The sequence below is a fragment of the Zonotrichia albicollis genome, chromosome 29 (genome assembly GCF_047830755.1).
Source record: "Zonotrichia albicollis isolate bZonAlb1 chromosome 29, bZonAlb1.hap1, whole genome shotgun sequence".
Lineage (NCBI taxonomy): Eukaryota > Metazoa > Chordata > Aves > Passeriformes > Passerellidae > Zonotrichia > Zonotrichia albicollis.
Window position 1 is genome coordinate 1,846,741 of NC_133847.1, and position 26,250 is coordinate 1,872,990.

The 26,250-nt window shown below is 61.6% G+C and overlaps 4 protein-coding genes across 10 annotated transcripts in view; 3 read left to right on the plus strand and 1 right to left on the minus strand.

The window, feature by feature from the left end:
- The first annotated feature begins 4,386 nt into the window (after window positions 1-4,386).
- On the plus strand, window positions 4,387-8,042 carry LOC141725363 (uncharacterized). The gene is made up of 2 exons (XM_074528687.1): window positions 4,387-4,803; window positions 5,953-8,042. Exons 1-2 carry the CDS (start codon window positions 4,402-4,404, stop codon window positions 7,069-7,071), a joined length of 1,521 nt encoding a protein of 506 aa, XP_074384788.1. The 5' UTR covers window positions 4,387-4,401; the 3' UTR covers window positions 7,072-8,042.
- Window positions 8,043-8,191: 149 nt separating this feature from the next.
- DOHH (deoxyhypusine hydroxylase) lies at window positions 8,192-11,683 on the plus strand. The gene is made up of 5 exons (XM_074528694.1): window positions 8,192-8,292; window positions 8,578-8,906; window positions 9,276-9,352; window positions 9,524-9,761; window positions 10,595-11,683. The coding sequence occupies exons 2-5, from the start codon at window positions 8,633-8,635 to the stop codon at window positions 10,909-10,911; spliced, it is 906 nt and encodes a 301-aa protein (XP_074384795.1). The 5' UTR covers window positions 8,192-8,292; window positions 8,578-8,632; the 3' UTR covers window positions 10,912-11,683.
- Window positions 11,684-11,828: 145 nt separating this feature from the next.
- On the plus strand, window positions 11,829-17,757 carry SMIM24 (small integral membrane protein 24). 2 transcript variants are annotated; one of them, XM_074528695.1, is made up of 4 exons: window positions 14,211-15,684; window positions 16,060-16,177; window positions 16,292-16,330; window positions 16,440-17,757. In XM_074528695.1, the coding sequence occupies exons 1-4, from the start codon at window positions 15,618-15,620 to the stop codon at window positions 16,534-16,536; spliced, it is 321 nt and encodes a 106-aa protein (XP_074384796.1). In that variant the 5' UTR covers window positions 14,211-15,617; the 3' UTR covers window positions 16,537-17,757. The 2 variants fall into 2 exon arrangements, 1 of the variants encoding a protein (XP_074384796.1); XR_012577231.1 differs by lacking the exon at window positions 16,440-17,757 and adding an exon at window positions 11,829-13,863 and having other exon boundaries at window positions 13,985-16,177; window positions 16,292-16,322.
- A 5,313-nt stretch (window positions 17,758-23,070) lies between these two features.
- Window positions 23,071-26,250, minus strand: part of NFIC (nuclear factor I C) — a 37,974-nt gene continuing 34,794 nt past the window's right edge. For 4 of the 6 annotated variants that reach the window (XM_074528686.1, XM_074528685.1, XM_074528681.1 and 1 more), the window contains 2 exons: window positions 25,699-25,784; window positions 23,071-23,484 (listed from right to left, as the gene is read on the minus strand). In XM_074528686.1, the coding sequence (XP_074384787.1) occupies window positions 23,467-23,484; window positions 25,699-25,784 (104 nt within the window). In that variant the 3' untranslated portion in view covers window positions 23,071-23,466. The remainder of the gene's footprint in view (window positions 23,485-25,698; window positions 25,785-26,250) is intronic. The other 2 variants (XM_074528682.1, XM_074528684.1) reach the window with 1 other exon arrangement.

Genomic DNA, 26,250 nt, shown 5'->3' on the forward strand with positions numbered 1-26,250 from the left:
CAGCTTCGAGGAGGATTAGCATTTTCGCAAGGCCCCAATCATGCAGGAAAGGGTTAAAAGTTTTCAGTCTCTGTCTGTCGGACGGCTCCCACGCACGCTGCCCACACGCTGCCGCTGCGGCCGGGCAGTCCTCCTCCCCCTTCTCGCTGGCTGCTCTCCTGCTCTCCTGGGGGGGGGGGAAGAGAGGGGGGGGGGGGTGGCTGGCTGCCCGATGTCTCTTGGGGCTCCCCCACCCTTCCATCCTCGAAGCCCCCTCAACACCATCTCTATCCAGGCCCCCAGGCCTCACCGCATGGCTGGCCCCTCCCCCGCCCAGCAGCAGCGGGCCGGGCGAGGGAGAGAGGTCTGAACTCCTCGGCCGCGATGTCCAAAAAGAGGAAGTGCCAGGGCAGTGCCCTGCTTTTAACCCCTGTGTATTCTCGGAGGTGTGTCCAAACCCCACTGGCGACACCAGGTGTCAGTATGAAACTCAAAACCTTCATTGGTTTGACCACAGCTTCCCAGAATTCCCACTCCTTCCGGGTCAACCCATGACACTCCACCCTTCACCTCCGAGAATACACTTTCTAAAATTATCAACAAAATTACAAAACACTTCTACACAACAATACCTTAGATTCACTATGACTATTCATCTACCTTAACTTAGTACATGCTTTCCTTATTCTTCTTGGTCTCATCTCACAGCTTTACCTCATCATTCTCCCGTGATTCGATTCCCGGTCAGGGAACCAAAAAATGTCATGGTTTGAGCCTGGCACAGAGCCAGTGCCCCCATGAAAAGGCCTCACCCTGGTGTCTGCTGTGAGATGTGACCAGGAATAAGCAAAACAGGCTCCAACTTAAACATAAATAACACTTTATTACCTAAAACTACAGGAAAAAATAGGAAAGACTATAAGGAAAAGAAAAAAAAATTGAAAACCTTACAAAAACCACTTTTCCTCCTCCCCACTCCCTGACTTTCCCAATCCAATACATTCTCTCAAAAATACCAACTGCCCAGCCTTGGCCCCACACGTTAGTATACTCAAACTGCAGTTCATGGAGAGGAAAAGGAGTCCTTCTTGTTCCATAGGCTTTTCCTGGAAACAGTGAAATCCCAGATGCTTCTTTGTCACTTTGGCACCGCCCGGAAAGTCCATTTCTGCCGCTTGTGACATGTTCCTTCCATGCTCAGTGCTCTCACCACTGAGACATGGCCAGAGCTGCTTTTAGGGTGGTCTTTCAAGGATGCCTTGTCTCACTCCAAAAAGGCACAGTCTCTGCTTTTGGGACAACTGTCCCCCCCATATATTTCCAACCCCCTGGGGCCGGGGGGTCCTCACAAATGAACCCTCCTGGTTTTGAGGCACTGCCTCCCCCTAAATGCAGTCTGTGTCACAGGAACAACTGAGTCCATGGCTACAAGAAAACGTCCAGCCCAAAGGCCACTCCAAATCATCTCTCCCCATCCAATCATCTCCACAAACTCCGGGCCGAGGTCCTTATCTCATATCATCTCTCATCTCCCTTCTTATTCAGCTTCGAGGAGGATTAGCATTTTCGCAAGGCCCCAATCATGCAGGAAAGGGTTAAAAGTTTTCAGTCTCTGTCTGTCGGACGGCTCCCACGCACGCTGCCCACACGCTGCCGCTGCGGCCGGGCAGTCCTCCTCCCCCTTCTCGCTGGCTGCTCTCCTGCTCTCCTGGGGGGGGGGGAAGAGAGGGGGGGGGGGGGTGGCTGGCTGCCCGATGTCTCTTGGGGCTCCCCCACCCTTCCATCCTCGAAGCCCCCTCAACACCATCTCTATCCAGGCCCCCAGGCCTCACCGCATGGCTGGCCCCTCCCCCGCCCAGCAGCAGCGGGCCGGGCGAGGGAGAGAGGTCTGAACTCCTCGGCCGCGATGTCCAAAAAGAGGAAGTGCCAGGGCAGTGCCCTGCTTTTAACCCCTGTGTATTCTCGGAGGTGTGTCCAAACCCCACTGGCGACACCAGGTGTCAGTATGAAACTCAAAACCTTCATTGGTTTGACCACAGCTTCCCAGAATTCCCACTCCTTCCGGGTCAACCCATGACAGGGGGGCAGAGGGTGCCTCCCCCCAGACTGCTCTGGTGACCCCAGTGACCACCTCACTGTTACCCTGCACAGCACAGCCACCCATTCTGGCCCTACTGCAGCAATGCAGTGAGCTGCATGCAATCTCTGATATTAACCTTGGACTCCTGGGTTATCAATCATGAAGCTCAGCCTCCCATAATAATCAAGTCTCTCATTAAGGCTCCCTTGTATGTTATTTTCAACAACACCTGATAGCTGCAGTCCTGAGAAGGAAACAGAATCATTCCTAGAATATCCTGAGCAAGGAGGGATGCTCAGGGATCACCAGTGCAGCCCCTGTCCCTGCCCAGGCACCCCAACACCCCCACCCTGAGCACCCCTGGGAGCTCCTGCAGCTCTGGCAGCCTTGGCACCATTCCCTGGGCAGCCTGGGCAGTGCCCAGCAGCCTCGGGGGGCAGAACCTTGCCCTGAGCTCCATGCCAAGGCCTGGCACAGCTGCAGCCCTTGCTGGGCTCCTGTCCCTGTGCCAGAGCAGAGCTCAGCCCCTGCCCCTGTGCCTGCCCTGGGGAGGAGCTGCAGCCCCCGAGGAGCCTCCCCTCAGTCTCCTGGGCTGCAGCTGAACCAGCCAAGTGCCCTCAGCTGCTCCTCAGCCCTTCCCCAGCTCCGTGTCCCTCCTCTGGGCACTCTCCAACATCCTTAGGGGTAATGGATCCTTTGGATCCTTCTGATCTTGTGGTGCTCAAAGTGCCTCCAGAACTGAAGATGATTCCCTCTAGCAGATCCTGGGCTTGGGCCGTGAGGAACCCAGAAACTTCCCTGCAGCACCCCCCCATTGTCCATTGCCTCAGGAGATCTGTGGGATCTGCCCTGCCATGGCAGTCTGGAAACCCAACAGATGTTGGAAGAGTAGGCACCACTTTTGGGATACCATCCAGGCCCTGGCATTACTCCCAGGTGTACAGAAAAATTAAAGATACCAGAGGTTTATGTCCAAAAAGGAGACAGAGGAGTCCTGTAACTTTATTCATAAACAAAGGGAGAGACCATGGGGCATTTCCCATGGGGCCTCTCAGATTGTTGGGGGATGCAGCCTCCTTTTTATCCTAATTGTCATGGCCACATCAGCCTCTCCCTTTCTCCACTGGCTGAGGTGGAGAAACTTCAAACTTCCTGAATTTCCTACTGTATGTCCCCCTCTAATATGCATCCCCCCCTTTGTTTAACATATGATATTCATTCTATTGTCTTTGTTCTTCTTCTCCAAGTTCAGGGGTTTAGCAGGACCTTGGCTGAGCAGCAGTCCTTGCGAATTAGTAACACTTTCTGAAACTGATGGTTTCTCCAGTTACTTCCTTATCTACAAGTCCCTGGCCCTATCTACAAGCAGATTCACACAGTCTGTTTGTAAAGACACATTCATATTATTCCTTTCACCGGGCACCAGCAGGGCACTGGCACTGCCTGTCTGTGCTTGGGCCTTTTGCCATTCTGGTGCCAGTCCTTGCCCAAGCTGAACCCACTGAGCTTTTTCCAGTCTTTTCCAGCCTTTTCTAGCCTTCCTGCAAATCCAAGGCAGATTTGGGATTTTGTTGTTGTGGTTTTCCTTGTTTCTGTAGTGCCGGTCCTTGCCGCAGCTGAGCCCAAGTGAGCCTTTTCCAGCCCAGCCTGGAGGCGGGAAGGGAATGGGGTGGGATGGGGATGGTGGTGAGGGTGGGGATGGTGGGGTTGGTGTGGTTTGGTGAGAGGTGGTGATGGTGGTGGGGATGGAGATGGCAGAGCTGATGTGCGGAGTGGCGGGAACGAGGATGGGGATGTTGGTGCTGTGGGGATGGGAATGGTGATAATGGTGCTGTGGGGATGGAGATGGGGATGGGGATGGGGATAGGGATAGGGATAGGGATAGGGATAGGGATAGGGATAGGGATGGTGATGCTGTGGGGATGATGGTGCTGTGGGGATGGGAATGGGGATAGTGGTGCTGTGGGGATGGGATGATGGAGATGGAGATAGGGATGGTGATGCTGTGGGATGGGGATGGGGATGATGGTGGTGTGAGGATGGGGATGGTGATGCTGTGGGATGGGGAGGCTATGGGATGGGGATGATGGGGATAGGGATAGGGATGGTGGGGCTGTGGGGATGGGGATGATGGTGCTGTGGGATGGGGATGGGGATAGGAATAGGGATAGTGGTGCTGTGGGGATGGGGATGGTGGTGCTGTGGGGATGGTAGTGCAGTCTGGATGGGAATGGGGATGATGGTGCTGTGGGGATGAGGATGATGGGGATAGAGATAGGGATGGTGATGCCGTGGGGATGGGGATGGTGATGCTGTGGGATGGGGTTGATGGTGCTGTGGGGATGCGGGTGGGGATGGGCAGCACGGTGCGGTGCGGTGGGGATGGACATGTCCCTACCGCAGGCAAGGATGGAGCTAGCGGTACGCCGCCGTGCAGAGCCGTGCCGCGCGGAGCGGAGCGGCACCGGCACCACCCCGTCCCGCCCCCCGGTGCCACCGTGACCCTGCCGCCGATCACTTCCAGGGCGGCCCCGGCTCCCGATTTGAAAATGCGGGAGCGGCTGCTGGTGCTCCTGTGCGCGCTGGCGCGGCGGCGGCGGCGGCGCGCCGGGGCCATGGCCGGGAACGGCAGCGGCACCGGGAGCGGCGGCGGCAGCGGCGGCGGCGGCGGGGGCTGGGACGGGCCGCAGCGGCGAGCCTGGCTCCGGCACTACTACAGCCAGCGGCAGAAGCGGCTCATGACGGTGACCGGGGCGGGGCCGCCGGGACCTGGGGACAACCGCAGGCGGGGACGGGGTCACGGGGGACGGAGGGTGCGGGGATACGTGGGGATCGCGGGGACACAAAGGATGGAGGGTCACTGAAATCACGGGGACACAAAGGGTGGGGGACACGGGAGACGAGCGGAAGTCACGGCGACACGGAGGATGGGGGGATGCGGGACAGATCCCGGGGACACAGGATGGGGACACGGAACACATGGACATGGGGGATTTGGGGCGCGGGGTACACGGGAGCACAAAACATTGATGGGGGGAGAAGGATGCAAAGGACAGTGGTGGAAAGGATAGGAAGCATGGGGAAGTCACAAGGGGGACATAGAGGGTGGGGGACATGTGAGACCCAAAACACGGGATGTGGGACAGGAAGGACACATGGACACAGAGATCACAAAGGATGAGGAACATGGGAGTTCTGTGGGACACAAAAACAGGGACACAAAGGATGGGACTTGAGAGACATGGAATGTGATCCTGGACACAAAGGATTCTGAATGCTGCAGACATGGGGGTGACATCAAAGGTGAGGGATGCATTGGGGGATACAAGGGATCCCTGGCTGCAAGGACAAGCTGAGGGGAAACATGAGGAACCTGCTGGCCTGGGCAGTGGCTGAAGAAGGTGACTAAAGCCTCTTTTTAGTTTAAAGTTGCATTGTAGAATTTAATAACAGAAAAACAATTCCTGTGGAAGGGCTAGGAGCTTCCCCTTTCAAATCATGATTCCTACCTTTGAGGGATGCTCTCTCCCCCTTCCAAATTGGGACTTACCCCACAGTTCCCTCGGCTGCTGGAAATTCAGCAATGCTCATTAAAATACAAACCCCCAGAGAGAATGGCTACCCCAAAAAAGGGCTTTGCCAGAAAGCTCCATCTGCAACACCTGAGCATCTTGTCTAGAGTCACACCTACTGCCTGGTGGGTTTGCAGTGAGGTTTCCCAGGAACAGGAAGATTTGACTGGTGTTAGACCAGTTGGGACCACTGGCCACTTGGCACTGGCCATCCTCCTGCCTTGAGCAAGTCTCTTGAGCGGGGTGGTCTCTTCAGAAGGGGGTCCCAGTGAGGTGCAGGGAAGTGCTGTCTCACACTGCTGTCTCCCCCCTGCACTGCAGCTCCTCATCGCTCACCGGAGGAGAACCAGCTGCTGCTTCTACCCCCGCGCCTGGCCCAGCCTCAGGAGCACGGACTGGTGGGAGCAGGTGGTCCTGAAAGAGTTTGGGCCCCAGGACTGGCTGGAGAAGTTTCGGATGTCTAAGGAGACTTTTTTCTACATCTGCAACCAGCTGCGGCCTGGGCTGGCTCCGCACAGCGCGCACTTCCACCCCGCCCTGCCGCTGGAGAAGAGGGTGGCCGTGGCCCTGTGGCACTTGGCCACCAACGTGGAGTACCAGACCCTGAGCCCGCTCTTCGGCGTGGGGCCCTCCACGGTGCAGAGCTGTGTCCGGGAGGTGAGCTACGCCGTGGTCTTGCTGCTGAAGCCGCTTTACCTGCGGCTGCCCGACGAGAAGGAGCTGGAGAACATGGCGCGCATCTTCTGCACGCGCTGGGGCTTCCCACACTGCATCGGGGCGCTGGACAGCCTGCACATCCCCATCCACCCGCCCCTGCGCCTCACCGCCGACTACTGCAACGGCCAGGGCTGGCACTCCATCCTCACTCAGGCCACCGTGGACGGGCTGGGCCAGTTCTGGGACGTCTCCACCGCCTTCCCGGGCAGCATGGAGAACAGCGCGGTCCTGGAGAGCTCCAGCCTGTGGGTGCTGGCCAAGGAGGGCCGGCTGTGCCCCAACCCTCCTAAGCATTTCATGGGGAAGGCACAGAAGTACGTGCTGCTGGGCGATGCCACGTACCCCCTGCAGGACTGGATCCTCAAGCCCTACCAGGAGGACAAGAACCTGACCCAGCGCCAGCTGCAGTTCAACTACCGCCTGAAGCGGGCCCACAGCGTGATCGAGAATGCCTTCCTGCGCCTCAAGGCGCGCTGGCAGATCCTCCTCAAGTGTGATGACTGCAGCCTGGAGCTGCTGCCCACCCTGGTCCTCGCCTGCTGCATCCTGCACAACGTCTGCGAGGCCCATGACAACCCCTTCAACGAGGAGTGGCTGGAGGGCGCCGAGCCCACCGAGCTGCCCAAGCCCTGCCAGCCCGCGCCGGCCGCCATGGAGGACAACCGGGCCGAGCAAGTGCGTGAGCTGATGTGCCAGTACTTCGAGAGCTGCGGGGAGGGCTGATGGCCCAGGAGCAGCTGCCCTGCACATCCCTGCTTGCAGACTCACTGTGGACTCTGGCAAACTGGCCCAGTGCTTCCAGCTGTACCAGGCGGGCCCAGGGCGGGGAGGGGCGGCCGTGTCACGCTCGTGCTGGGTTCGCTGTGCAGGTTTCAGGCAGTGGAATGTATTTTGTGCCCATTCTCTCTCCCAGGATCTAAACTGTTTGGTGGTGTGTTGTGTGCTGCGGGAGTACAGTGGGGATTAGGGCTGGGAGGGGGCGGCTGCTGGGGTCTCCCTTTCCTCTGTCTCAAAGGCTCTCCTTTGAACCAAAATCAGCAGGAGCCTTGAAATAAGGCAAAACTCCTTTGGAGGTTTGAAACTTGCTGTGTAAACACACATAGGAAGGAGAGGGAAGGAAGAGGCGGAGCAGTGCCTTGCAAGGGCTGACACCAGCCTGGAATTACACTGCATTCACAAACTCAGGGATGTGCTGCCCTGTGGGTTTGTCCAGCCTAGCACCCCCCAGCTCCTCTCCAGAGGGGTTTTGCTCAGCCTGGCACACCTGGATTCTCTCCAGACAGGTTCGCCCAGCCTGGAACACCCTGACCCCTTTCTGGAGAGGTGTGCCCAGCCTGGCACCCCTGGTTCTTCTCCAGTGGGATTTTGCCCAGCCTGGCATCCCTGACCCCTCTCCTGAGGGATTTTGTCCAGTCTCGCACCCCAGGTCCCTCTCAAGGTGGGGTTTGCCCAGCCTGGCACTGCCTGAACCCTTGCTGGTGGGATTTCTCCCTGCCTGGAACACCCCCAGACCCCCTCAGGGTGGGCCTTGCCCAGCCTGGCACCCCTGGCCCCTCTCCAGAGGGGTTTGTCCAGCCTAGAACCCCCTGCCGCTCTCCAGAGGAATTCTGCCCTCCTTGGAACACTGTAGCCCCTCTCAGGGTGGGCCTTGCCCAATCTGGCATCCTCAGCCCCTCTCAGGGTGGGCCTTGCCCAGCCTGGCAGCTCCGGCCCCTCTTCGGAGTGTCTGTGGCTCCGTTCCGCGGCCCCGCCCGGCTCCGCGCTCCGTGACCGGGCCCGGCCATGGCGGCAGCGGCCCTGCCCCTCCCGCAGCGCCCCCTGGCGGTCGCAGCGCCCTCAGCCGGGGGGCCGCAGCGCCCCCTCGCGGCCGGCCCCGCCCGTGCGTACTGCGCAGGCGCTGCCGCCGGGCGGTCACGTGGTGGAGCAGCAAGATGGCGGCGCGCGGTGAGTGCGGTGCCGGTACCGTCGGGCCCTCCCCGAACCCCCCGGGATCCCCCGGCCCGGCCGCTCCTCTCGGGTCCCGCTCCCGCTGGCTCGGCGGCTCCGTCTGTCGCTGCAGGCGGTCTGTGTCCGCCTCGGATATCCGGTGAAACCGAGTGTCCGAGGACACGCGCTCTGGGGTCAGCCCCGGGTCCGGTTCTCCGGCACAGGCCGGGCCGCGGCCCTTCCCGCCCGCCCTGCCCCCGCTGGCAGCTGAGGGCGCACCTTGACTCCCTTTCCCGGACGCAGGAGTGTGACCGAGGAGCCCCCCGGAGCCCCGAGCGTGCCCGGAGCCGCCCGCGCCATGGTGACGGAGCAGGAGGTGGAGGCCATCGGCCGCACGCTGGTGGACGCGGCGCAGCCGCTGCCCGCCCGGTTCCGGGCCCTCTTCACCCTGCGCAACCTGGGCGGCCGCGTGGCCGTGGAGTGGATCAGCCGTGCCTTTGGGGACAGCTCGGCGCTGCTGAAGCATGAACTGGCCTATTGCCTGGGCCAGATGCAGGACGAGGCCGCCATCCCGGTGCTCATCCGCGTGCTGGAGGACACGGCCCAGGAGCCCATGGTCAGGCACGAGGCAGGTACGGCAGCGGCTCCTGCGGCTCTGGGGGCAGGGGAGGGGGCTGGCTGGCAAGTGGGGCTTGGGGTGCTTCCCCCACTGTACAGGGCACCTCATGGGGGCCTGATCCGGCTTGGATGTCAAACCCTGAGTCACGTAACACCTCACCACCTTCTCTAGCCACATCTGGCAGGACAGGTTGGCCAGGCTTCTCCTGTCGTGTTTGTCCTGTTTGGAATTGGTCAGTCTGGCCTGTGCCCACGTTTGCCCCATGTGGGATCGGTCAGTTTGGCCTGTGTCTGTGCTTTAGAGCAAAGCAAGGCATTGCCAGAGGGCACAGCAGGGTTCTTCTCACACAGACACTCTGATTACATCCTGATCCATCTTTCAGGTGAAGCCCTGGGTGCTATTGGGAACCCCAAGGTGCTGGATGTCCTGAAACGCTATTCCCAGGATCCCGTGGTCGAGGTGAGCTTCCCGAGGGGCCATTTCCTCTGGGATCAGCATCGCTGGTCTTGGAGCAGGTCCCACACTGGCCGGGTGGGTGAGGACATGGCAGTGACATCTGCTGCGTGCTGGGCTGCTGCTGGCGCTGTCCAGTGCTGTTATGCAGCCAGGGCCGTGTCCCTGTCCCCACAGGTGGCAGAGACGTGTCAGCTGGCCGTGAGGAGGCTGGAGTGGCTGCAGAACAACCAGGAGCAGGCAGGCAGCAGCCCGTACCGCTCTGTGGATCCTGCTCCCCCCTCAGAGGAGACAGATGTTGCCAAGCTCCGGGAGATCCTCCTGGATGAGTCCCAGGAGCTGTTTGAGCGCTACCGGGCCATGTTTGCGCTGCGGAACGTGGGGGGCCAGGCTGCTGTGCTGGCCCTGGCAGAAGGTGAGGGCCTGGCCTTGCTGTGGGTCTGTCCGGGCTAATCTGGGACGAGCCCTTCCCAAATCCAGGGGTGCAGAGCTGCTCTCACGTGTTTGTGTCTAAGGCTGCTGTTCCCTGCTACATTGCAGAGCGCTGGGTGGTCTCTGGTGTTCCAGAGTCCCCTTGCCACCCTCCAGACCTCCTTCCCTGAGGGAGGGAGGGCACTGGCTGTGATGGGGGTCTGGGGTTTTTGGGGTCATGCTCTCCTGGCCTGGAATATCAGGGCCTGGTGGTGTTTGGGAATAGTTCTGGAGAGGGGAATGTCCCTGAGTGACAAAAGGGCAGACCACATCCCAGGACCTGTTTGGACCTACTCCCAGCCTGAGGGAAGTGGGTCAGGCTCTCCAGCCATCTGAGCCTGTTGAGGTCCATAAGGTGGGATCTGTCAGCTCCTGCTCCAGCTGCTTGGTCCTGGAGGGCTGGAGTTCCTGGCCATGCTGCCATGGCCTGGAACATCACGTGGTGGGGCAGAACCTGGGCAGGCAGGGGGCAACAGCTCTGCTGGGGGTGGGTGCTGCCATCAAAGGAGGGACAGGGCTGGGATCAGGGAGCTGGGTGGGATCAGGGAGCAGGCTGGGATCAGGGAGCAGGCTGGGATCAGGGAGCAGGGCTGGGATCAGGGAGCAGGGCTGGGATCAGGGAGCAAGGTGGGACAGCCCTTCCTGTACACAGGGCTGGGGTGGTGACCCTTGGCATCCCCAGCTTTCAGGTGGGGGCTCCATCCAGGTATCCTGGCGCGTTTTGGGGCACCCTGATGAATTTTGGGGTGTCCCAGCTCACTGTGCCCCCTCCCGCAGGGCTGCGCTGCGGCAGCGCGCTGTTCCGCCACGAGATCGGCTACGTGCTGGGGCAGCTGCAGGACGAGGCGTGCGTGCCCCAGCTGACGGCAGCGCTGTGCAGCCGCGCCGAGAGCGCCATGGTGCGGCACGAGTGCGCCGAGGCGCTGGGCTCCATCGCCCGGCCCGGCTGCCTGCGCGCCCTGCGCGCCTTCGCGGCCGACGAGGAGCGCGTGGTGCGCGAGAGCTGCCAGGTGGCCCTGGACATGTACGAGTACGAGAACGGCGCCCAGTTCCAGTACGCCGACGGGCTCTGCAAGCTGCAGGCCTCCTCCTGAGCCCGGGCTGGGGGCTGCGAGCTGGGTGTGCTGCCTGCCACCCCCTCCTGCTGCCGCCGGCGGATCCGTGCCTTGCCGAGCTGCAGGAGGGACTGGGTTTGCTCTCTGGCACAATTACAAGCACCTTTTCCCTCCAAATCCGGGCTGAGCTGCTACTTGCCTCCCCAGCGCTCCTCGCCAGCCGCTGTTTCCTGGATCTGCCCCTTTTCCCTGCCAGGATCGGCGCTGCCCGCCCGCAGCGTGGCTCAGGGCTTGGACCAGATGGGCTCAGCTTGGCACGTCGGAGCCTGCTGCGGCCCTGCAGGGCCTGGGCCTGCCCTGGGTTGGTGCTGCCCCGTCGGCAGCTCCGTTCTCCGCAGCTGAGCTTTGCTGGGGGCTAGGATGGGCTTTGGGCACCCGCTCTTGTGGGCTGTGGTGTTGGGATGCTTTGATATTGCTCTCGGTGCTGGTGCCGAGCTGGGGCCCTCCTCACCCGCGCTGTGGGTTTGGCTTCTCCTGTTGGGACAAGCTGGAGCTGAGCCTGTGGCAGCCTCTGCCCCAGGATGGGGGTTGTTTCATGGCAAAGTTGGGAAGATATGGCTGGGTTTTTTTCTGCAGGGAAGGGCGCTGCCATTAGGGTGGGCAGGGTGAGGCAGAGCCTGCTTGGGCTTTCCCCTGTGTTTAACCAGGGCCAGGAGAGCTGAGGCTGCTGCTGGCACCCAGATCCCTCAGTCAGCCCAGCCTGGGCACTGGGGTTTGGGGTTTGGCAGGGAATAAAGCACTGGCAGAGGAAGCTGGAGTGAATCGAGCTGTGATTTACCTGTGCCCAGGTGTGCAGTGCCCCCACTGCCATGGGGTCAAGCCCTGGGCAGGAGGCTGGGGGCTGCCAAAGTGAAGTCATAGAACCATTGAGATGGGAAAGGACTTTTAAAATCGAGTCCAGCCACATTGGGAGGAACAGGGCCTGGGGTCCCTGATGGCATAAGGTGAAACCCCCAGCCCTATGGAGGAGGATGATCTGTCTGAGGTGCCCTGGTAGGTCCCACTGCCCTGCAGGGCCTGGCATCCTGCTGGGCATCCCTTTTCCCCTTCTCCAAGGGCTCCCTGTCAGTCACTCCCAGGCTCAATCCTCTTAGTCCCTGAAGCCAGCTCAGCATCCCCAGGGCTCTGGTGCTCAGGGCCACAGCCAAGGGGCAGCCCTGGCCATGGCCCACTCTGGCCCAGTTCAGGACCCCATGGAAAGGGCTCTTAGTCAAGATGTGACCAGTTTTGGTCACCTGTACACACCAAGAGTCAGTGACATGTACCTGAGTGCTGTGGGTAGGGTCACCTGTGTGCCATGTGGAGGGTGAGGGGCTCCAGACTGCCCTTCCCCAGCACTGAGGACAAACATCTGGTATTTTCAATGTTTGGAGTCAGCAGCTGTTATGGGTTGCTTGTCCCCCTTCCCTCACCCTCCATAGCCCCTGGCAGGACCCAGGTGGCACTTTGGGGTGTCCCTGTGTCATATCCATGCCCAGCACAGTGAGATAGACGGGTGCCTTCCCCAAGGCCACGTTATCATTCCCACTGTTCCCTTGCTGGCACGTGGGCTCCAGCACCCTGGAGCTTGGCAGGCTCTTTGTCCCCACTTCCCGCCTCGGCTGCCCCCACCTTTGCTCCCCAGCTTTGCCACAGTGACTCACTCACACCTTGCAGGGTTGTTTCCCAGTCATTCTGTGCCAGCATTTATCTCTGCTCTCCCAATACCTTTTAAGACAAAATGAACAAAATGCATTTCTGAGGCTGCGATCTGGGCAGGGATGCCCTGGTGCAGCAGAGCTGGAGGTGCTGGACTGGAGCAGGACTCAGCCTTGAGCCTTGACTCGGCACTGAACTCCACCAGCACCTTCAGCCTCTGCTGGGAGGGTTTGGGATTTTTTCAAAGCTGCTGCTGGTCTGGGCTAAAACCTGCACCCTCATGGTGTGGGGGGAATTGCTTTTGGGGGAAACATGGACTCGGTCCCCTCTGCAGGCTGCTCTGCCCTGGGGAGGTGACACTGGGTGCTGGGGTGACACTGGGTCACACTGGGTGCTGGGGTGACACTGGGTCACACTGGGTGCTGGGGTGACACTGGGTGACCCTGGGTGCTGGGGTGACACGTGGCAGCCACCTGGGAAGGTGACAGCCTCTTGCCATGGGCTGCTCCCCTGTACAGCAGAGGGGGCCCCGTGGGAGCTCCCGTGGCTGAGACATCCCCAAATCCCTGCTCCCGTGGGCTCCAAGGGTGCTGTGTCCTCTGGGATCTCAGCCATCTGCTCCAGGGATCCGGGGCCTGCTGAGGGATTTAACCCAGCCCAGGGGAGGGAGGAAAGGCCTCGGGCACCCCTCCCCATTCCTGTCTTTGGGAGTTCTCCAGCTGTCCGTGACTCCTCACTCACCGAGGGGCAGGGGTGCCAGTGGTGCTCCCAGAGGAGCGGGATTTGGAGACCCTGACCCACATCAGAGCCCCCTGGTCACCTCCCATGCTGAGGCAGCCCGGCTGTGCCTGGATTAGCAGGTGCTAAGCTCCTCAGCAACGCAGCTCTGCCGCCGGGTGAGTGGCACTGCCACCAGCTGTAGGGACACCGCTGTCCCTGAGAGCTGCTGGCACCGAGGAGCCTTGTGGACCCTGATGCCACCTCCCCCCCTGCAGTCCCCTGCGTGGCAGAGGCTCCAGTGGCTCGGGGTGGGGCTGCAGGGGTAGCTGGCCATGGCCCTGCCAGGGGGTGTCCCCCTCCCTGGCACCGGGGGGGCACCGGGGCCTCGGCACTTGCTGCAGTCGCCCCCCGAGGAGGACGGGGTGCTGTATGTGGACTACAGGCCCCCTGCCCTGGACAGCATCCACCTGCCCCGCTATGTGCTCTACCTGATGATGGCAGCCACGCTGGTGCTGGTGGTGGCATATGCCATCGTGGGGCACCTCATCAAGGACCTGGTGCACGACTTTGCCGGTGAGTGCTCCCCACAGCGGGGCCGGGCTTTGGGCTGGGCGGGGGCCAGGGGGATCCCCCCAGGTGAGGCTGGGCTGCGGCGGGGCTGGGGCTGCTGACAGCTCCCTCTGTGCCCCTGCAGACTGGGCATTTGGGCCCAAGCCGGAGGAGAAGGCAGAGATGGCCGAAGGCCCCGTGCTGGAGGCAGAGTGGCTGGAGGAGGATGAGGTGCTGGTGGAGCAGAAGGTGGAGGATGAAGGCAGCGGAATCCTGCCCAGCACAGACACCCCAATCCCGCTGCAGCTGCTCGCTCCCCGCAGCTCCGTCTCCTTTGCTGACCCTCCCAAGAAGAGATTCTTCTAGGCTCCTGGGACACCCTGTCACCAGCAGGGCCCTGCAGCCCTGCCTGGCCATCGGGTCACGGCGTGGCCCTGGGTGTAGGCACTGCCCAACCCTGGCACAGAGCCTTCCCCTCCCTGCCAGCCCCGGCGCTGCTCTTGGGCTCCCCTTGGGCTGTCACACCAATGCAGTGTGGCACCACTTGTCCCAGCCCTGCTCACCCCTTGGCCCAGCACGGCACGGGGGTGGCAGGGCTGGGGCATCCCAACCTGTGCCTGGGCTAACAGCACCCCTTGGCACAGCCATGCTAGCCCCGGCCATGGGCACATGGGTGAATAAAGGGGGTGCTTGGGGGTGCAAGCCCACGGTGTGGGGGCACAGCTGATGGTGGCAGGCGGCACGGGTGCACACAGAAACATGGATACCCCTCTGGATGGGCCAAGTCAGCATGGGCACAGGGGTAGGGACAGACGGAGGATGGACAGCTGGATGCTGAGGCTGGCTGTGCCCCCTCCACCCCCTCAGTGCCTTGGCACTGCCAGAGGTGGCCCCAAACCAGTCTTGGGGGACAAAGCACCCTGAAGCCTCACTTGGGTTCTGGGAGAGGGCACTGGGCATGGGGCTGTTTTATGGACCTGCAGCCCCTGAGTTAAACCCAAGCTGAGGCTGGGTCCCTGTGCCCCCCATCTTCTTCTTAACCCCTGGAGGAATTGCCACAGGACACAGCAGGGTTCTTCTCTGTGTCTTCCCTGCCAAAGTCCACTGTCCCTCCCTGGGTGCTGGTGGCCGCCCTCTGCCTCAGTTTTATTGTGCCCTGGTGGGTGGGCGCCCTGCCATGGTGTCCCTGAGCTAACCCTGTCAGTGTTTCACTCCTGGCAGTCTGTGGGCACACACTCCCTGAGGACATGATGGGGTCCCACCTGGGATTGTCTGGGGGCAGCTGGCTCGTGCCCAGGGGAGGACTGGGGTGCCTGGCATTCCCCACCCCTCTGTGCTGCCCCGTCTCCATGGGATCTGCCCCAGACCTGCCAGCTGGGATAGGGGGAACCAGGCAGGGTGGGCACTTCTCCACCCCATCACCCATCTGTCCTTCCACCTGTGCCCCCACCCACACCTGTCTGTCCCTGCCTCCATCCACCTGCCCACCCGGGCGTGGTCCCCAGCCCTGGGCACAGGGACACGCCTGTCCTTTGCCATGCTGCTCCCGGAGGTGGCCGCTGGGTGTGGTGGGGTGCCAGTGCCTGAGCCAGGGGAGTGGTACCACCTGCCAGGGATGACAGGAGTCACGTTGCCATGGTGCTTGCAGCCACTTTGTCCTCTTGGGGCCAATAAAGGCGCCTGTTGCCCTGGGTGCAGAGTGCAGGCACGATAGCAGCAGGTGACAAAAGCTCAGCTCCAGGAGCAGGCTCCAGACGTTCCCCAGCCTCTGCCCAAAAATGCCGAAGCTCTTGCAGTCCCTGTCGCTCCTGCTCGTCCTCGCTTCCACTGCCCAGGGACAGACAGGTAAGTGCCCCCGTGCCACTCTGTGCCCTGGGGTACCTGGGGAGGTGGCCAGGCCTCCCCTCAAGCATCAGATCAGCTCCTGGGAGACCTTTCCAGTGGGACCAGTCTGTCCCAGTGCTCCAACAGCAACTTTTGGGGGCAGAGCAGGAAGATCTGGAGACACCCACCTGCTGCCCCAGTGCTCCCCACTGCACTGGGGACAGGTGAGCTGTGTCGGGGGTCCCTTCCTTGGTACCCAAGGGACACTGGGGAGGGGGAACAGTGAGTGTGTGCCAATGTCCCATCCCATGGGGGGTCCCATCCCCTGGAAGATGGAGCTCCCCTGAAGCTGTCCCCATCCCTGTCTTTTCCCTTGCCTGTCCCGTGGCCATGCAGGCACGGGCCCCAAGGTGCTGCAGCCGTGGCTCATTGGCCTGACGGCCGTCGTCGTCTTCCTCTTCGTTGTCTTCGTCGTGCTGCTCATTAACCGGCTCTGGAGTCTCAGGAAGAAGAGGTTGGATTGGTGTGGGGGGCGGGGGGTGCTGGCCAGGGGACAACTGCGTTGAAAGTTGCCATGGGCTGGGGCAGGGCTGTCCCCGGGCACCGTTCAGCCTCTCTCCCCTCGCAGGAAGGAGAACGACCACCCGGAGAGCCTGGAGACTGACAGGTACCACAGCCCGGGTGCCGCGGGGCAGCACCGGGACCCCCCCACACCGGGGCCGGGGCGGCGGTGCCGGTGCAGTGTCCGGCTGACCGACGTTCCCTCCCTCCCACAGGCTGGAGCGCTCCGGCCACGTCAACCCGGCTGCTGAGGACTGGGAAGAGCTGAAGGACGACAGGGAGCAGAGCAAGCCCGCGGCCACGGCCCTCTGAGTGCCCCCGCATCCCCGTGCCCGCTCCGGAGCGCCTCTGACGGGCACCGCGCCCTCCTCCCGTCCGCGGGCCGGGGATCCGCGCCGGGTTTCGGCGACAGCCGCGGCCACCGTGGCACCTCCCGCCCGCGGCCGGCCCGGCTCGGACCAAGACCCGGCGCGGATCCCCGGGAGCTGAACGGGAGCGCGGCGGCAGCGGGGCCTCCCCGTGCCCCCGACCCTGGCCCGGCGGGGACCCGGCCCGGGGGCACGAGGACATCCCCAAATGTGCCCACTAAATGTGTCCCCAACCTACCCCGGCGTCAAGCGTGTCGTGTCCCCGCGCGGGGAGGGGGCTGTCCCGCAGCCCTGGGTGCCACTCGGGCGGGGGACAATGGCCGGTTCCTGGGCAGGGCGGGGCCGGTGTCCGGCCCCCATCGCTGCCAGCCCAGCCCGGAGCGAGGGGTGGGCACCGAGGGGATGCGTGGGGTCCTGGGCAGTGCTTGGGCACCGTGGGCACCGCGGGGGTGAAGCGCAGCTTCGGCCAACGCCGATCTACGGGTGACGTCAGTGACGTCACACCACTAGGCGGTGACGTCACGCGCTTGAGGTGGTGACGTCCCGTGGCCAAATCTGAGGCAGAGGAGGCGGCGGCAGCTCCGAACTCCCGCGTGAGCCGCGGCTGCCCCACCCGTGTCCTGTCCCCACCCGTGTCCTGTCCCCTGCGGGCTCCCGGCTCCGTCCCCTGCTCTGCCGGGCCAAGGGCGGCCATGGGGGGGTCCCTCCTCTGGGTGCCCCCCCGGGGCGGGCTCTGCTCCCCCCAGTGCCCCCCGTGCCCCCTCCCCCGCTGGGACACCCGTGTCCCCCCGCTTGGGCACCGCTCCCCAGTTCCCCCGGGGCAGCGAAGGAAGGGCGGAGGCGAGCTGGAGTTGAAGCATAGCTTGTTTAATTTTTATACATTTTTTTTTTTGTCTTTTTTTTTCGTTTTCATTTTTTAATCTTTTTTTGTGTGTCAGTTTTTTCTTTTTTGTTTTTTTCTTCTTTTTTGTCTCTTTTTTCTCTTTTTTGCATAGGGGAGGGGGGGAAACAACAACAACAACAACAAAAAAAAAAAAACAACGGGAAAAAAAAAACCAAAAACAACAAAACCAAAACAAAAGAAACAAAACAAAAAAGAAAACCAAAAAAAAAACCCCCAAAATCCGTATCAGGGTCAGTAAGTGTATGTAGGCAGGAGCGGCGCTATCGGTAATGGCTGCGTACAATGGTATAATCAAATATCGTGAAGCACCAGGGAGGCGAGCGGGGGTCGGGGGGTCCATGCGGGGCCGGGGGGCGCGGGGGGCGCGGGGGGCCCGGCCCCGGCCCGCGGCCCTGGTGCGCTCGCGGTGTGTATCGGCTGCGGCAAAGCGAAAGCGAGAATCCGGCGAACGAGTAAAATATAACTGCGGGGAGGGGGCACCCCCGGCCCGGGGGAGCGGGGACCCCCCGAAAAGGCGGCCGGGGCAGCCGGCGGCGCGGAGGCACTGCGGCGGGATTTTTGGTTTGGGTAAGAGGCGCGGTCCGGCCGGCTGCCGCCGCGGCGCCTTTTTGGGGCGGTTTCTGTCCTTTTGCCGCTCTTTGCCCAGGGGTGGGATGTCCCCCAAGCCCGGCTCCACCTCCCGCTGCCCCCGGGCATCGCGCGGGGCGCCCGGCGGGGCACGCGGTACCCAGAGCGGCACCCATGGGCCGGGCACCCCTGGGCATCGCCTGGGGCACCCAGAGGGGCACCCGGAGCGGCGATGGTGGGTACGGCTCGAGGCACCCTGCGGGGCACTCGTGAGCACCACCTGGGGCACCCAGAGAGGCCCTCGTGGGCATCACCTGGGGCACCCAGAGGGGCACCCGTGGGCATGACCTGGGGCACCCAGAGGGGCATCATCTGGAACACCAATGGGACCCCCATGGGCACCAGGTGGGGCACCCACAGTGATACCCAGGCACACCCAGAGGGTCACCACGGGCCTCTCCCGGGGCACCCATCACCAGGGGCACCATCCCAGCCGGTGGTGGGATACCCGGGGTGGGGCAGAAAGCAGCAAATTCCAAACTCCGAGTACAAAAAAAACCCCAACCAAAACAAAACAAAAACAGAACCAAACAAAAACCAAAATAAAAAAAAAAAAAAAAAAAAAAGGAAAAAGCCCAAACTCCACCAAACAAGACATATATATATATATATATACATATACATATATATATATATGTATGAGATTTTATATATATATATATTCCTTTGCGATTTAAAGTACCTTAACTGTGTGGGGGCCCGCGCCCCCCCCCCGGCCCTGCAGCCCCATATATATATATGTGGAGATATATATATATATATATATATATATATATGTACAGGTTATTTGTTTTATTTATAGGTCACAAGGACTATTTTTAATTAACTTTTTTAAGCCGACGAGCCCGACTAAAAACCCTCTAGGAGAGCCTGTAGTGCATGAAACCCCCGCGGTGATTGTCGAGCGGAGCCCCCTCGTATCCCCATCCTGCGGGGGACCCCCAGAGCTTCCCCAGGGATGGGGCGCTCTCCCCCCCCGGCTTTGCGCTCACCCCCCGACCGTGGCCATCGAGGCCGCCAGAAGATTAAAAAAAAAGAAGGGAGAATGATTAAAAAATTAGAAATAATAAAAATGAGCGGTGCCCCCTCCCCCGCGGAGGGCCCGGGGTGTTGCATATTCCCTTTGGGCAGGGCCGGGGGGCGGCCCCGGGGGTGTCGGGGAGCAGTGCAAAGCCCCGGGGGCACGGGGGGCTCCCGGCCCCGCAAGGGGAAACCCCGGCACGCCCCCCCCAGTGCCGCCCGACGGGCTGGGGGGCGTCCAGTTGATTCTTTTTTGCCTTTTTGAATTTGGTTTAAGGTGCTTTTCTTGCCGAGGGCGGGTTTTGGTGCAGCCGGCCCGGGGTGGGGAGGCAGCAAAGCGGGGCAGGGGCGGCCCGGGGGGGTCCCCGCGGGGACTGGGGGGGCTCCGGGGCTTCCTCGGGGCGGGGGTCCAGGCCCGAGGGGCGCCAGCGCCCCTCGCCTCCCCGGGGCTGGCCCAGGGAGCTGCCCCGGTGCCCCCGCTCCCTCCCTCCGCTGTCACTGTCACCGTTTAAAAATGCTTTTTTTTTTTTTTTAATATTTTTTGCTTTGAGCTGAGCTTTCTCCAGCCTTAACCCCCCCTTCTTCTTTTTTTTTTTTGTTTTTTGTTTTTCTATTTAAAAAACCCTCTCTCACTTTTTTTTTTTAAATTTTGTCTTCTTTTCCCCCTCTTTTTTTTTTTTTTAATTCTAATATTTCATTCCCCCCCACCCCCCAGCTGGACGCCGCCCCCACTCCCTCCTTGCATTGTCCTTGCAGAAATCAATACTGCACCTTGCATCAAGAAGCGTCTCCCAAGGCTCCCCCCAAGGGTCCGGGACCCTCAAACCAGCCTCAACTGTGGGCGAAACCCGGCGGGACGCGACCACCCCGTCACCCCCTTCTAATACTTTTGGACACCAAAAAAAAAAAAAAAAAAAAAAAGGAAAAAAAAGAAAAAAAAAAAGAACAAAACCAAAACAAACAAACAAACAAAAATTCAAAACTGTTGACGACGACGTTTCTTCATGCCCGACCAGCAGCGATGCCGGTGCCACCCGCCCACCGCTGTCAGTTCTCAGCCCCAGGAGGGAGCTCGGGGGTCTCCAGCCGGCGGAACGCGGGGGTTTTAAGGCAAATTCAGGGTTTTTCGGGGGTGTCGGGCCCCTGCTCGGCAGCGGGGCAGGGGGCAGGAAGGCACCACCTGCCGCTCCTGCCGCACCCGGGCACGGAGCGCTGCGGTGGCGGCTGCGACCCCCGTGTCCCCGGCCCGGGGTGGGGGCTCAGCTACATTCACTCGGTTCCATTCCTGTGCGAGAGCAGCCGGGCTCGGCCCGCGCCCCGCTGAACACCAATGTAAAACTGGGGGTGCCCCAATGGGGAGCGGGGCAGCCGCGCCCGGCCCGGGCGGCCCCGCGGCTCCATCCCCGCTCCATCCCCGCACGCCCCGCTCGGTCCCGCCCGCCCGGACACCGCGACCCCCGAGGGGTCCCTGCCGCCTCCCGCCTCGCTGCCTTTGGTTGCTGGAAGCAGAAAAAAACAACTCAAAACCCCCCAAAAGGGAAGGAAAACAAAGAAAAGAGAGGCAAAGCAAAGGGGTGGCCGCCCCCCCGGCCGGCCCCCCCACAGCTATTGCATATTCCGGTGTGTTGGCGCAGAGGATGCATCGGTATTACCAACTGGAAGACGTTTCTGAGGGGGAAAATCGGTTAAAAAAGAAGAAGAATAGAGAGAAAAAGGGACTTTTCCGGCCGAGAAGAAGCCATGCAGGAGGCGAGGGGGGGGCAGCGGCCCCCGACCCCCCCGGCCCCCCGGGAGCCCCGGGCATGCAGCGACTCCCTCGCACTGATATCGGGTCCAGTAATACTTAGGCTTCGAAGGCAAGGCACATCATGTGGTATAAAATTTCGTGCAAATTAGGAAAACATGGATTTTTTTTTCTTGTGTGTTTTTTTTTTTACGGCTGTTTTTTTCTTTTATACAGATTTTTTTTTTGTTTTTTTCCTCTTTTTTTTTTCTCTTTTGCTGAAGGGGAAGGTAGAGCCGGTTAATAAGAGTCTGCCATGCACAGCATCAGCCAGCCGCGGCTGGGTTGAGCCAGGTCACCAGATCCTGTTAAAGCACCATGCAGTTTATTTGTCTTTTTTTTTTTTTTTTTTGTCTTTTTTATGTGTTTCTTTTCTCAGATCTTTTTTAAAAAAAAACAGGTTTCCCTCTCCGCCAAGCGCTTTTTTTGTTGTTTTTTCTTTTCTTTTTTTTTTTTTCCTTTTTTAACTTTTTTTTTTTTTGGTGGGTTTTCTCCTTTTCTTGTCCTTTTTTATTGTTTTTCTGTCTCCCGGGATTTCCTGCGTCAGCCCTTTCCCCGGTGTCTCGTTGTGCCGTCCCGGGGGTGGGAAGCGGGGGGAAGCGGGGATGGCTGGGATGGGGATGCGGCGCCGCTCGCTGCTCCTCGGGCGGCTCTGGGGGCCGACGGTGGCCTCAGTGATGTCCCCTGGAGCTCCTGGAGCTCCGTGGTGGCTCCTCTCCATCAGCACCGTTCGGGTGTCCCCTGGGCCGGAGATGCTCGGGGGATCGGTCTGTCCTCATCTCGCTGGGACTACGGGCACCTTCGTCCTCTTCCTCCTCCTCGCCTGGGCCGTCGCGGGGGTCGCTCTGCTCTAAGGCACTGCCACGTCCCTGTGTCCCCTTCCCGGCCCCGCTGTCACCGCACGGGACGGGGGCGGCTCCTCCGGGACCCCTCCCCACCGCAGTTCAGGCACTTGACGCGGGGCCGGGGGCTCCGGGGGGCTCCGGGGGGCTCCGGGGGGCTCCGGGGGGGGCTGGCTCTGCCCTCGCCGTCGCTTGGGCTTCTCTGCTCCATCCTTTTGTATCCAAAAAAGAAAAAAAGAAAAAAAAAAAAAAAAAAAAAGCCAAACCCAAAAAAAAAACAAAACCACCAAACCCAAAAACCCCAAACCAGCCGTCCCGGCAAGCCGGTGCCGGGGACTCCACCTCCTCCTCCTCTTCCTCTTCCCCTTTTTTTGTGATTTTGTTTTCTTTTCTCTTCTTCTTTTTCCTCTTTTTTTTTTTTTTTTTTTTTTTTTTTGATGATTCCCTCTTAAAAGTGCATTTCCTACAAAATGTGCAACACGAGCGCACCCTGCCTGCCCCCCGGTACCTGTCCACAGGAATGCATAGCTCAAACACACGGACGCACGGCCCCCTCCCGCGGAACCCCCGGGCGCGGGGACACGGCTGGGGACACGCTGGGGACACGGCTGGGGACACGGGGACACGGCTGGGGACACGCTGGGGACACGGCTGGGGACACGCTGGGGACACGGGGACAGGCTGGGGACACGCGGGGCCCGGGCGGTGCAGACTTGGGGGAGGAAGGCGACCAGAGAGATGGTGACCGGTGCCTCGGCGCGACCGTGGCCGCCGGGCTGCGACAGTCCCCGAGCCGCGTCCCCGATGGAACCGCGGTGCCACCGCCGCTGTGACGCGTGGGGCGAGGTGGGAGCGTCCCGACACCGACACCGACACCGACACCGTGTCCGAGCGGGAACCGAGGTGCCACCGCCGCCGCGACCATCCCGGCCGTGCCCACGCACCCGCTGGGGTCACAACCCCCCTCCTCCTGTGCCACCCGCTCGATCCACTGTGCCACCGCACGAGCGTCACCGCAGCGCGATGTCACCGTCCCCGGGGCGCCCGCACAGCACCGAGCGCCTCCCGCCCGACCGGGAGCGCGCCCGCTCTGCCCCGCGGGGCTGCGGCAGCGGGAGGGGTTCCCGGGAGGGGCTCCCCGGCCCAGCCCCACGAACCCCCGACAGTCTGGGGCCGGGGGGGTCGGCGGGGGAGGTTTTGATCTATTTTACTCACATAGAGGCAAGAACGAGAGAGTCAAAGCCGTTTGCATATTCGGCGAGCGGCCGGCGGGGCCGGGAGGCAGCGCTGGCACCGCTCGGGTCAGGTCTCAGCGCGGCGCCGGCCCACGGGGTAAATAATAGTGTTTTTTCTTTCATTTTTTTTCTTTTTTTCCTGTTTCTTTGTTTTCTGGCGCATCGCCGGGGTGGGGGGAAAGGTCCTCCTGGGATGGGTTGTTGGTTTGTTTGTTTTTTTGTTTGTGGGGCTTTGTTTTTTTTTTTTTCCATTTTAAAACAGTTTGACCCTTTTCCTTCTTCCTTTCCCTTGCTCTTTCCTTCGGGTGTGGGTTTTGCTTGTCGTCGTCGTCGTCGTTGTCGTCGTCGTGAGGCCGCGCTCTCCGTCGTCACCGCAAGGCTGGGCCTGGTGCTCGGGGACGGGGATGTTCCTCTGGGGGTGCCTAAAGCAGAGAAGGGAGGCGAAGGGGCGGCACGGCGGCGATTATCCCAGGTACCAGGACTGCCGGAGAGAGGAGAGAGGCCGGCGTTAGTGCTCTGCCCCGGGGCTGCCCCGTCCTCCCTTCCCGCCGCTCCCAGAGCCCGAGGCAGCCGCCCCTGTTCTGTCCCTGCGCTGTCCCCGCGCTGCCCCTGCGCTGTCCCTGCGCTGTCCCTGCGCTGTCCCCGCGCTGTCCCTGCGCTGTCCCCGCTCGGCGCACGGGGCTCGGTCCCCACTCCTGCGCTGAGTTTGTCCGTCCTCCGCACCGCGGCCACCCGCGCTCCCCTGGGGCCGGTCCCTCTGCACCTTCACGGCAAAGGGAGGCTCTCCCAGGGCCACCTGGGGACAGGTAGGGGAGTGGCACGGCTGGGGACCCCGCGAGGTGGCCCCCTGCCACCCTCCCATTGTTTCCCCCCCAGCCCCAAGTTCAAGTTCATTCCCGATTACCTCATGTCTGGTTTCCGTTGGAAACGAGACAGCTCGGGGCCGCTGCTTCCCTTAACCCTTCCAGGCCCCGCCACACATGACCAGAGCGTGGCAGGTCTCAGCTGCCCCTCTGGGACACCAACTCCTACCCCGTGCCTCAGTTTCCCCTGGCACAGCATCCTCGAGCCCTGGGGAGCCTCCCTGAGCATGACTGGGGACACCCATTCGCAGGGACCCTGGGGGTCCTGGGGCTGCGAGGGGCTCTGACCCCGTCTCCGGACAGGGACTCTGGCCCATGCTCTTCCAAGGCTCTCCTGGTGCTGCCCAGGTCTCCTCTTTAGGGACCCAAGGCCATTGGAGGGCTGCCCACCCCATGTGCAGGGCTGGGGAAACTGAGGCAGGGTGGGGGGTGTGATCAGAGCCGGGTCCCCCATGTTTTTCCTCTGGAACGGCACAGCACCCTTGGGTGTCCCAGCTCATGGTTCCCAAATCTCACAGCCTGGCACAGCACAGCACCCCCAGGTACCCTCTGTCACTGCTCACAGCCCCCAGTGCCCACCTGGCACAGCACAGCACCCTGAGCACCCCCCGAGCCAGGGCAGTACCCCAGGGCGCCCCAGCATGGCACTGTCCGCACCCCATCCCCCTGTCCTGTCACCTGTGTCACCTGCCAGGCAGGACTGCAGCTGCCCAGGCCAGACCACTCGTGCCACAAGTGAGGCCAGGAGCTGCCACCCCATGCTGGCACCATGGCGCTGCCTGCAGCACCAGTGCCAGCTCTGGAACCCAGGACTAATGGAATGCCCCTGGAAAGGCAAACACACCTCCTGCTGCAGCTGGGGTGGCCACGGGCACAGCTGAGCGACAGCAGTGCCCGTGCCCACACTGAGAGGGACCCACGGCCCTGGTGCTGCCCCTTTGGGGATGTCCTGGGCACCTAGGCAGGGTGGTGCCACGTGGTGCCAGGCAGGGCACAGCCAGAACACGGCAGTGACCTCTCTCTATGACTGGTGGTGGCCCTGAGCCACCAGCAGTGCCTAAAGCCCTGGCACTGGGTGCCCACAGCGAGGATATCACAGCAGCAATGCCCAGGGGCCACAGCGGTGATGCCAAGGCAGTGATGCTCACAGCAGCAAAGCTGGCAGTGCCAGTGCCAGAGCTGCAGTGCCATGGTGGTGATGCCCACGGTGGCACTGCACATGGAAATAACCCCACAGTGGTGACGTACACAGCAGTGGTGCCCAAAGTGGCATTGCCACAGTAGCAACACCCATGGCAGTGATGCCATGGCAGGGACGTCCACAACAGCAATGTCTGCAGTGGCCAGGCTGGTGGTGGCAATGCCCACAGCGGTGATGCCACTGCTGTGGTGACACTCCTCGTGGCCTCAGACATGGTGGCAAGGCCACAGCAGTGATGGCCACAGAGGTCACATCCACAGCAGCAATGTCCCACAGCAGTGATGCCACAGTGGCGATACCCACGGTAGTGCCCACAGCAGCAATGCCCACAGGAGCAACAAACATGGCAGCAACGCCACGGCGGTGATGCTGTGGTGGCAAGGCCCATGGCAGTGATGCCACGGTGGCAATGCCCTCAGCAGCGATGCCATGGCAGTGATGCCACGGTGGCAATGCCTTCAGCAGCGATGCCATGGCAGTGATGCCACGGCAGGGGCGCCCACATCAGCAATGTCACATCAGCGACAGCCACAACGGCAATGCCAGCACTGGCCATGCCCACGGTGATGCCATGGCGAGGGTGCCCAGGGTGAGGGCAGGAGGGTCCCCCCAGCAGCATCCCCGCTCTCACCTGTGCCTGATAGATACTCCCAGGATCCCTTGGTCCTAATCCCACGAAGGAACGGTTCGCAGGGGGCGTGCCTGGTGCAGAGTAGGCTGGGGAACAAACGAGAGCTCATTAACGGGGCTGTGGGTGGCACTGCCATTGTCCCCCCAGGGGCCAGGCCCGGCCCTCTCCCTGGCACTGCTGGGACGGAGCTCCCTGGCACCCGGTGCTGGCGACCAGGCGAAGTCCCTGGCTGTGACCTGCTGGCAGGCGGATGGAGCCCAGGGTGCTGCACCCACGGGTGCTGTGCTCGGACGGTGCCACCCTGAGGCTGGAGGGGCGAGGTGCCCCGGGGTGCAGGCGCAGATGGTGCCCAGGCTGTGCCCGCGCTGTGGCTCCCGGAGCTGAGCTGCCACGGGGAGAACAATGGCAGTGTCCAGTTCCACTTGGCCACGTCACCCTGCTGCCACCTCCATCCCTCAGCTGGGGATCCAGCATGGCACCTCCAGCCCTGCTGAGCCTCTGGGTTCAGCGCTGCTGGAAGCAGAGTGCTGCCAAGGGGAATGGGGGATTTGG

Excerpts from the sequence above, each read along its gene's own strand:
- LOC141725363 (XM_074528687.1), top strand. The coding sequence starts at position 4,402 with ATGCGGGTGGGGATGGGCAGCACGGTGCGGTGCGGTGGGGATGGACAT. Across the intron at positions 4,804-5,952 it reads GGCAGAAGCGGCTCATGACG|CTCCTCATCGCTCACCGGAG; the intron begins GTGACCGGGGCG and ends CCTGCACTGCAG.
- DOHH (XM_074528694.1), top strand. The coding sequence starts at position 8,633 with ATGGTGACGGAGCAGGAGGTGGAGGCCATCGGCCGCACGCTGGTGGAC. Across the intron at positions 8,907-9,275 it reads CATGGTCAGGCACGAGGCAG|GTGAAGCCCTGGGTGCTATT; the intron begins GTACGGCAGCGG and ends TCCATCTTTCAG. Across the intron at positions 9,353-9,523 it reads CCCAGGATCCCGTGGTCGAG|GTGGCAGAGACGTGTCAGCT; the intron begins GTGAGCTTCCCG and ends CTGTCCCCACAG.
- SMIM24 (XM_074528695.1), top strand. The coding sequence starts at position 15,618 with ATGCCGAAGCTCTTGCAGTCCCTGTCGCTCCTGCTCGTCCTCGCTTCC. Across the intron at positions 15,685-16,059 it reads CACTGCCCAGGGACAGACAG|GCACGGGCCCCAAGGTGCTG; the intron begins GTAAGTGCCCCC and ends GTGGCCATGCAG. Across the intron at positions 16,331-16,439 it reads GAGAGCCTGGAGACTGACAG|GCTGGAGCGCTCCGGCCACG; the intron begins GTACCACAGCCC and ends TCCCTCCCACAG.